Consider the following 10375-nt stretch of genomic DNA (forward strand, 5'->3'; position numbering starts at 1 on the left):
CATAGTTGCTGTTGACCCTGTCCAGCTACCTTTGGCTCCTGGGTGACTCATCGCCATAAAAACGACCAACCTTGCCAACAAACACAATGCCAAACAAATATGAGTCTGGAGGTTAAGTGGAGAGTGGCGGCTGTCGATCTTTGCACACAAACACATTTCAAAGATCTGTTCACATGTCCTTTAGCATTTAGCATGAATTACTGAAGCGTGTGGCGACAACAGCCTAAGAAGGTGTTGTGAAACGGCTCTTTGAGAAACAATGTTTGAGTCATTTTCATATGATGTAACAAAAGGAGGAAGTTGAACCCAGAGTAACGCTAATCTCACAGTGTCAGACAGACAATAATTTGTGCTTTTTTTTGTGTGCAGTAATAAACGTTCCTTTAGGCCGTGAACAGAGAGGCGCTGTTAGAAACTAGCAGCAGGCGCTGGCAGTAAATTATCAGCGCTACTCCACCCTGATAACACAGACAGAAACTGGCAACTCTACTGAGAAACAGTTTTCATTCCTGGTTTAATGTGTAAGCAGCAGCAGCAGCAGCTTGAGTCAAGAGTCCTGCAGTTTCCTGTAATTACACCACAGGAATGTGCAGCTGAAATTACAAATAAATAAAGAAACGATACAGGCTCCTTTCCGAATCCAAATCATCAATCAGCGTCTGTGAAACAGCAACACTGTGAGATGAAAATGTGTCCCGAGGTGTTTCACCTGCAAATTTCAAAAACCACCCGGAAGATTGGAGTTATTAATCACTGATTCTGCAATAATCCATCTATCCATTCATTCCTTTTAGTTCAGCAAACCACAAAATCCACTAAACATGATCCATTTAAATCTAATTTTACCTCAGCCCAATATTTTTATAATCAGATTCTAATTCCTTAATAGTCCAACAAGACATAAAATTATGTTCATTAATCAGATGTAGTTAATTATAAAATCCCCACATTATCATCACTTTATGGCGCACTATTCCAGTGTGAACATTCAAATGCTTCCCCAGACTTGCCAAGAAAATAAAACTACTATTCTATTATAACAAGACATTTCTTCCATGTTGTAAGTAAAATCATTTCCCATCATGTAGCTACTACTTTTTCATCAATATAAAGGAATTGTTGACCATCTTGCTACAAATTCATGTGTAAGTCAGTTTTGTCTTTTTTCAAGCGTACTGAGATATTAGCACAAGAAACGAGACCAAAAGTTCTCGGTGATATTTTGTGTTCTTAAAGTGACGTTGATACATATTCCAGACTGTAATTTCCATAACTGTAATTTACAGTTAATGGAAAGCCATAACTCTGTTTCTCAGAAGAAAAGAAAAAAAGACAAATAATGTTGCATAGGATCATTAAAACAAGGATTCTGCAACTTTGTTTTACACCGGTTTTTCCTTCCACTCAACTTTTCATAACAATGCTTCCATGCAGCACTATGAAAAGACAGTTTTTTTACATTTCTGTGGCTATCCCTTCTAACTTTAAGATGTAAAAGGTAATCCATAAAAAATGAGGGCTAAAAATATTGCCTTACATCAGACAACAACTGGGGACTTTTGAGGAAATCCTCTCTTCCTCTCCTCTCCTCCCTCTGGAAATCTCTCCATCTAAACGCCATGTGGGTACCTGAATGTGTCTCCTGCTCCACGTCGCTGAGTAGGAAAGCCTGAATAAGGAGGTCACGGCATGGCAAAGCTTGTTATTACCGACAGGCAGTAATTAAGCAGCTCTCTCCTGGGATTACTCAAGTAATTAACGCTCATGATCAACATTCCTGCAGCCGGGGAGTCCAACTGCTCTGCCCGCCTGGACTTTCACAAAGCTCATGCGCGTTTCGTTCTGTTTGTGTTCATTTTTTGCTGGTAAGTGTCTTACAAACACAGGAAGAGTGCCAGGAAGATTCACGCTTGGCCTGTAATGCGCGTCAGCCTGCTAATGTGCAGATTTCTCCCAGTTTTGATCTGGACCCTGAACTTGTGAAAAGGAGACATTTGGCTGCAGAGTTGAAACACGTCTTGGGTTCTTAAAATGAGCAAAGCGCATTTAAAAAAATGAATATAATTATGAATTTGATTATATAATCCCTGGTGGTTGGCTCACAACTTAACTGTAGCTTCATTTCCATTAGATATATGTGTCAATATTTCACTAAAGTAAAAAAAAAATTAAAAATCACTATTGCGATGTTTCCATGAATAAGAAAGGCGATTAAAATCACACGTGAATAAGTTTGTTCAGACAATAAGTCATTAAAAACATGCAGCATCATCACTATTGGTTTGTGCTAGTGGCAACATCCGGTTGTTGATCACGTGACTCTTAATGCGGAAAAAAAAAAGTTTCCTTGCAGTTTTGCAAAGGCCAACAAAACCACGTTTTTATAATCAGAAAACGCGATTTTATTTTATTTTATTTTTTTCGAAATTGGCCTGTTTCCATTCAAATTTATTTTCTAAATGTCAATTATATGGTCAACGGAAACACAGTTTGTGATTAAAAACAGCTTACAGACAGGTGGACCTGCCTGACGACATGAAGTAGGCGAAACGATCTTAAAGAGCAGCCTTTTGACATTTATCATTCTGGAAAGATTTACAATGTCATTCCTGAGGCTTTGGGGCTCCAGTGAAGCACGATGACGACCATTTCCCACACACAGAGTCAGAGTTAATGATTCAACCACTGCAAAAAGACGGGGCAAAAAAAGGCCTCCCAGGAGAGAGAGAGAGAGAGAGAGAGAGAGAGAAATCGGCTGACCAAAAACGACACCAAAACACAGTTGAGTTAAAGCAATTCTGCAAAAAACAATGGGTCAAATTTGTCTAAAAGGATGTAAAAGACTAATTTAAATGAGACAAAAAGAAACATCACAGCACTGAAAGTGCTGAAAGAAATTATTCATCCATATATATATATATATATATATATATATATTACTATTACTATTATTATTTTTATTTATTTATTTATTTTGCAGAAATGTCCTGTGTGCAGTGCGGTGAAGACAGAAAGCAAAAGTGTGAAGCATTTCCAGCGGAGGAGCTGCAGCGAGGCCCGGATCGGCTGCTGCTGTGGGGGAGGAGGAGGCGTGGAGACGCTCAGCTCCGGTCGCCAGCAGCTCCTGCCGGTCTGAACTCGGCGGGTCCAACCAGGCGACGCGCACTCGTGTGACCCCTCCCCCCTCCCCCCTCGCCTTCACATCCCACGGCTCAGTCCAGCCGCACAATAAATAAATAAATAAATAAAACGTCTCCTTCTGCTCGTCGTCACTCCTGAGAGTTGATATTTTCCTCTCAACAAGTCAGAGTGAGTCAGGCTGACACAGGATGAGCTCTGCTGTCTCTGCAGCTGCATCGATTCCTGCGTTGGGTAATGCATTTAGAAGCAAATGGGGCGGGGGGTGTTGTTCAGACATCATCGATCAGAGCTCCACCTGGGGCCAGACTGGCAGAGCAGCTCAGTCTGAAACATGGGGGCGGGCGGCACACCTGCTTTGTTCTCACCCTGATAGCCAGGCTGCAGTTTAGCTGCTTGGTGTTGAAGTTGGTCTGCTGAACTGTGCAGCAGGCTTTCAACTAAACCCACAAAGATCTGATGTAATTGCTATTTATGCAACTGCATGCTATGCATGCAGTTTAAATTGACAGAGAAAGAGAGAGGGGGGATTTCTCGCTGCTTCTCTGCTTCCTGTCTGCTTTCTCACAGACATGAAAAAAAAGAAATAACAAAACGGCTTCTGTGAGTGGTTTTTGTTTTTTCTCACCTTTATTTTATGTCAGAGCAATTTGTCTCTTTGCTCAGGAATGCGCTGGTTTAAAAAAAACATTGAAATAAATAAAAGAGCAGTTCCTGCTTTCCTGCAAAGTCCGGATGGGGAACGACAGGTTGCTGTAAACACCTTGCACAAAAAAAGAAGAAAAAGTGTGACGAAACGTCGAGCAGGCCTGGTTTTTTTGGGGGGGGTTTTGTTGCAGGAAACATTTTGTAAACGGCTGATTTCAGAAATCCATAAATTCTCTCGTTGAAACCATTCTCTCATGCGGCAACCAGAAACTTTGGTGATTTAGGTCACAAAGTAGTTCCATAAAGTTAGAGGGGAAAGAAAAATGCATTCTACCCCTTGTACTCTGACACACCTGAATAAAATCCAATACAAGCAACCGAAAGTTTGAGTTCACCGAATTGATTAATCGGGTCAGGACAATTATCTGCAACTTGGCGTCGGCAGTATCATGCTGTGTTGTTGCATGATACTACAACAACACAGGAAGAAAACCTAAAACCAGGGTGAAAGTTCACCGTTCACCTAAACACACCACGAGAGCTACACCAGAATAGTACAAAACAACACATATTCAAGTGCCAGAATGGCCTAGTCAAAGTACAGACCTAGGTGAACTCAATAATGTGTGGTAAAAATGTGAAAATTGATGTTTACAGTCACTTTTCATCCAATATGATTGAGTTTGCTCATGGAGACATTCGCTAAAAAGCCGTAGCTAACTCGTTGACTGGGGTGGCTACAGCAAATGCATGCCACACTAATCAGATTGTATTGGTCTCTCATATGAAAATGGCAACAAACAAATTGAGGTTTTTGATTGACGTCGAACAAAATATGCGTAACTCCAGGAATAGTGTTGCAAAGCACTGCTGGTCTAAATAAAACATTATTTTTGATCATAAAAACTGTGGACGGTTCGTTTTACAATGTTTTTTTTTCCCCCTCGAGCTCAATTAAAAGATTACATCCAACTTCAGTTTCAGTGGGAGTCCCCATCTGCTTCAAGAATCATATCGCATGACAGTCCGAAGTCTCGGGCTGAACCCGACATCACCATGTGTCGTCTGAAAAAGAAGAGGAAGCAGCAGTGGGGGAGCAGCTGGTGACCTCTAACACAGCAGCCGGGCGAAGAACGGACAATCAGTCGCCTCTCTCTTTGTCAAGCTAGATGTCCAAAGACAGCAGCAGACACAGAAAACAAAAAAAATAATACATAGACAACAGACAGAACAAGGAGATATGCTTCAGACAGGAAGCTGAAATAATGGCACAAACATCCATTTCCTGTTTGGGTCTGTTTGCATGTCTCTGCGCCACACTGGTGGACAAAGACAGGCGAGGATATTATTAATGCCAATGGCCAGGTGTTAGCATGCAGTCAGACAGCAAACGCAGCTCCAGAATGGGCGGTTGCCATGGAAATCCACAGCAGACGCAGCGTTTTGTCTTTGTCAGAGAGGGATGGATAATGAAACTGAGTCCTGGAGGAAATGAGAGGAAGAGTCAGGGGGTTGTTTTTAGGGATGAAGGCCACTGCATGGAGCTATTTGTTACCATCTCAAGTTGGCCAAACTATTTTTTATATCATTAGCTTGGGAAAGCAAATGTCAATATGTCAAAATGACGAGGATTTTTTGTGGTTTATTCCAGCTTCAATATCTTTTTTAATCCTGTCTTGTCATCTCGAAAAACAATTTCTTTTTCAAGATTTACCTCTTTTAACCCCCTACAACTTAATAGCAGTATATAAAAGCACAGAAGACGCTTTTACACAAAGTTATCTCAAAATACAAAATTTGATGATTTCTCCAATTTTCAAGTGAAAGAACCTTTATTGAACGTAACTACTTAATCTCAAGATAAAGCACCTTATCTTAGAGAATTATTGGGCATTTTCACAAGATAGTATTTCGCTAATTTGACCTAGCAACACTTGTTAGCACCGGTCACGTTTGGAAATGTATTTTTATTATATTATGTCGAGGAAAATCATTATTAAGCCTTTATTATGGTTTAAATATCTTAATTTCTCAATAGAACATTTATTTTTGTCTGTGGTAAACTTGCTGCTAGCTTAGCGGCAATTTAAAGTTGACTTTACAGGTCAAAGATGAACATATCAAGGAATCTCAAGAAAACTATTTGTTAATAAGATTAACACATCATTAAAATATAGAGATATTTTAGACAGAAAAAGGCAGTCTTGCTTTAAAATGTATTTTCATAAAGTTATCTTGGAATAAAGCATAATTTATGCCAATATTTTTACATAAGGGAGATTATTTTAAAAAAATACCTATTCAGATTTCTAATCATCTTTAAATAATTGCCTGCTTTGGAGTTAACTGTCTCATCTCTGAGCTCTTATTTTGAAATATTTACTAGATTTAAGTGAAGAAGCATAACAACATAAATAGCTCCATCATCTCAGGATAAGGAGATAAATAATGTATCTTGAGATATTGATATGAAAATATATTTCTAAGCTTGTCCTTTCTAAGTGATTCAATCCAGCAGATGTTGGAATATTTTAGCATAACCAGCAACAACAACAACAACAAAAATGTCCCTTTTTTAGGATAAAATGTGGTCAAAGGAAAGTATTTTCAGTGTCCACTTCCTTTTTATAAGAGCTGAAAGACAAAGACGCTACATCCATTAGCTGCCTGGTAATGGAGCTGCATTAGTGGAAGACTTCCTGTCAGCGACCATTGATAAATCATGCTAGTAATAAAGAAATGCCTTCACTGGAGAAACAATGCTGGAGGGGCCAGATGGACAAAAGCATCTAAATATAGACAAAACATTCGTAATCTCCCGGGTGTTAGAACCGCGCCAGAGGAACAGGTTTGATGCTCGCCGGGGAGACCGAGCATCCGACCGCCCAACCCCAGCAAGGCGGTGACTCAGCAGCAGCTGTTGCTATGGGTTACCAGGCAGGAGAGGCGTGGGGATCGGCTCAGTGCTGACACATCCGACCCCCACCAAACACCACCTCCCTGCTCCGGCTCCACCCTATCAGCTGCTCCCCTTGAAATCCACTTTCTCTGGAAGGCTGAGGAGAGAGGAGGTAATCCCATCTGGGAGCGTGGAGCGGTCTGCCTCGTCCCTTCGCCACTTCCCCACTGACCTGCACGGCTACGCTGCTCTTCCCTCCCCCAGTGAGATTAATGCCTCATTAGGAGCATCTGATTTAACAGTAATCCACTTACACCAAGATTCGTTGACTAGCTAGTTTTCCAAGTTCAAATGTAGTTGAAGGGATTGAAACTACTGTGTACATTTGCGAGATTTTGACTTCAATACCGACATATTCTTGACAGTATTGGCAGTCATTACAAAAACAATTTGCTCTGCTGGAGCTCAGTCCTGTTAAAACACCCAGATGTACTAGTACCTCTTAAAGCAGTGATCTCAACCTGCAGTCCTCAGAGGCCAGAGTCCATAGTCTTACAAACTTGAATCAAATGGCTAAACTGCTTCACTGACATGCAGTCCAGCTCTACTAATGAGCTAATATTGGAGCCAGGTGTGCTGAAGCAGAGAGACATCTAACAGTTGCAGGACGTTGAGCTATGAGACCACCGTCTTAAAGCAATACCATGCTAATGTCATTAGACCTCATAGCAAGTGGCTAATTCAGGAGGAAGGCAGAGTTAAGCCCCTGCAGGAGACACCCTGCATTCTGGGTCAGGCCAGGATATAACGACCAGGTCAACAGGTGTTCAATGCAGAGTTGTCTTAAGGCCGGGTTCCTGAGACCTACTCTACCTCCACGACACCAAAAGCAAATTAATTCTTGTTGCAAAGCCTCTACAAAACCAAGGCATTGCAGACATTTGGTTCAAGTGTTGAAGGGATAACTCTGCAATTGCAAAAATGCTAGCCCTTGAGGATTGGACTTTGGCACCTTACGTTTAGCTTCATTAGCACTGGCATAGCATTTAGCCAACAAGATTTTTCGGGGCAGTGAATTTCCTTGATCCCAGGAAACAAGGCAGGCTTGGTAGATGTTACTCAACCTAATCATTTAGCAGTAAATTTGAAAGTCATGCAAGCATTTTGACAATGCAGGGAGAAACCTCGAGTGTGTGATGTAGCCAGAATGAGCAGTCAAGAGTTCATTTTAGTAACAAATTCTTTTTATTACAACATTTCACGGTTTTCCATTTTCTGGCAATGGTTTGTGGCAGAGTAACATGACTGCTGGGAAATTTACAAAACTCCAAAAGAAGTTTGATTAACAGTTCAAAGCAAACACAGAACCAGTTACCCAAACAATTTCCTCAACAGAGACAACTCGGGGAGATTGCAACACAAGCGCTTCCCTGAATCGCTCAGAAAACAAAGAGGGCCCAAGTATGTTACAATCGGACCGCGAGATAGGTCCATTTGAGCTTCTCCTAGATCAAGATGAAATCCGTTATTTTAATCTGTGTATGTATACATACAAAAAAAAAAAAAAAAAAAAAGTTGTGACAGTATCAATTTTTGGGCATTTACATTTTGGCCAGCGTACGAACAAAGTTGTGCATTTCCGAAAATTAGAAGACGAAAAAGAAAAAGAGCCCGACGCCTCGGCTTTGGCGCAAAAGCAGCCACACGGGATGCTGGGTGGTGATGAAGGTGCGACGATGATGAGCTTCCTGGAGCGCAGACCACGCCCCACAGCCCCACGGCCCCCCAACCTGCAGGTCAGCATTGGCAGTCTCGGTGGCGTTTGGACCAGATCAGAGCCCCCTCCTCCTCTGTTACAGGCCAACAGAACGGAGCACGAAGGTGGGAACTGGGTAGGGGGATGAGGCTGACAGAGGCATCATCCGTCCACATGGCTGTGCAGCTTGGTTATAGTCGTCGATTCATAATTTCGGTTAGAGTTATACAGCTAAAAGAAGTGACTGAAAACAAGGCAATGCAGGAGGAGAAGGGGGTGTACAGCGCATGACGGGAAGGGAGGGGCTTCATGATGCTTGCTTCTCCTGTTCAATGGCTGTCAAAGACAAAATAAAGAGATTTAGACAACCTTTCCTGGCAGCAAATCCTAGAAATCAAGAGTCCAAAGCTAGAGCTTACTCTCTTTCGTAGGCAGGGGGTTCTTCTCCTGCGTCTCTGTCTTCTTCAGCTTGGACTTGTCGAAGCTGGTCACCTCTGAGATGTCGGGCTTGTCACTCATTGTTGCAGTTAGTCTAAGAGAAGAGGAGCAAAAAAGAAAAAAAATATGGAGAGTTAATTTACAGCATATGCAAAAAACCTGAAGGGGGCGTGGGGGGGAAAGGAGCTTGTTGGACATTAATGACGTATTTTCAAAATCCTCCCAAGCATGCGGTCTTGTTTTTTTATCAGGAAGAGGGGGAGGGAAGAAAGGGCGTTGCCTGAAAAAAAAAATCTCAGCCAGCGAATATCACTTTCTCAGCTCGCTCCTTGTAATGTCCACGGAAATTGACCGCCTCCTTTTGTTCGCCTGCGGCTCAGCAAAGCCCGATTTCATCGGCATGCATCCCCGCTGCCCTGCGCACACAGCTCGGGGATGTTGCACCCAAAGGAGGCTGGGGAGGCTGGGGGGAGGGGGAGGCGCACAATGACACCGAAGCCAGTCTTAGTCTGGCATTTACATAACAATGGGAGTTCCTATGCTGCGTAGACTGGGAGGACTGACGGGGAGTAGAATGAAAAGCAGGGAATGCATGTCTTTTATTTAGAGTCCAATTTAAATTCAGAAGCGGTTTAATTTGAGCGCGGATGGCAGCTGTGCAACATCCGCAAATTCACCAATCACGTACTTCTGGCGTCGGGGTCGCAGTCTGAGGGAACCACCGCCCAGATTTTCATTCAGCTTCCCCTTAAATGAACAAAAAACAAAACAAAAAAAACTTCGACTTCACTTTCTGTCTTGGTTTTAACAGAGAAAGCTGGAGGGATTTCTAAACAGGAAATAGTCTGCCGCACAAGATAAAAGCAGCGGGTTGATAACGGGACTGAGCGCGTGCAGCTCACGCGCACACAGAGCAACAACAAAGAAAAGCAGACCGTGCGCAAGACAAAGCACGAATTAAGCTTTGATGTCATATCATGCCAAATGATTTTTACCGAATTAAAATGTAAAAGTGCAGCCAATTAAATACGTTTCCTTCCTAATCCAGTTGTATATTGCCTAAAAAAATTTTTTTTTTTAAATCCTTCCTCTGCGTCTTCATCAAATTCCAACATTAATCCCACCGCTTGGTTCCCCATAAACGCTGCTGGAACCACATAGCGGGGACAAAGATGGGCGAAACAAGCCGAGAAGAGGCGCTTACCGATGTGCTGGCTCACTGATGAGACTTCTGTGCTCGGTGGGTTGCAGTAGTGCTGGCGTCTTTGCGCAAGCCTCTCATATACTCAGAAATATGCTAATGACGTCTGACATCACCAGCTTTCCTCCCCGCTATTCGCTCGCCGTCGCCCTCCGCTGGACGAAAGGGACGCTCTCCAAAAAGGGAAGCAAAAGGGTAAAAGAATGAAATGAAAGTACGTGAATTTAATATTCAAAATGTGACCCAGAATGAGACAAGAGACACGCTCACTTTATGTCATCCGTTATACTGAGGT

General features: G+C 42.4%; 1 protein-coding gene across 1 annotated transcript; it reads right to left on the reverse strand.

Moving 5' to 3' along the window:
• Nucleotides 1–7907: 7907 nt before the first annotated feature.
• Nucleotides 7908–10222, reverse strand: LOC114140476 (thymosin beta-12). Its single transcript, XM_028010383.1, has 3 exons — nt 10084–10222; nt 8861–8973; nt 7908–8777 (listed from the first exon to the last, which is right to left on the reverse strand). Exons 2-3 carry the CDS (start codon nt 8958–8960, stop codon nt 8749–8751), a joined length of 129 nt encoding a protein of 42 aa, XP_027866184.1. The 5' UTR covers nt 8961–8973; nt 10084–10222; the 3' UTR covers nt 7908–8748.
• Between the last annotated feature and the right edge of the window lie 153 nt (nt 10223–10375).

Source organism: Xiphophorus couchianus, chromosome 24 (assembly GCF_001444195.1).
Source record: "Xiphophorus couchianus chromosome 24, X_couchianus-1.0, whole genome shotgun sequence".
Classification (NCBI taxonomy): Eukaryota; Metazoa; Chordata; class Actinopteri; order Cyprinodontiformes; family Poeciliidae; genus Xiphophorus; species Xiphophorus couchianus.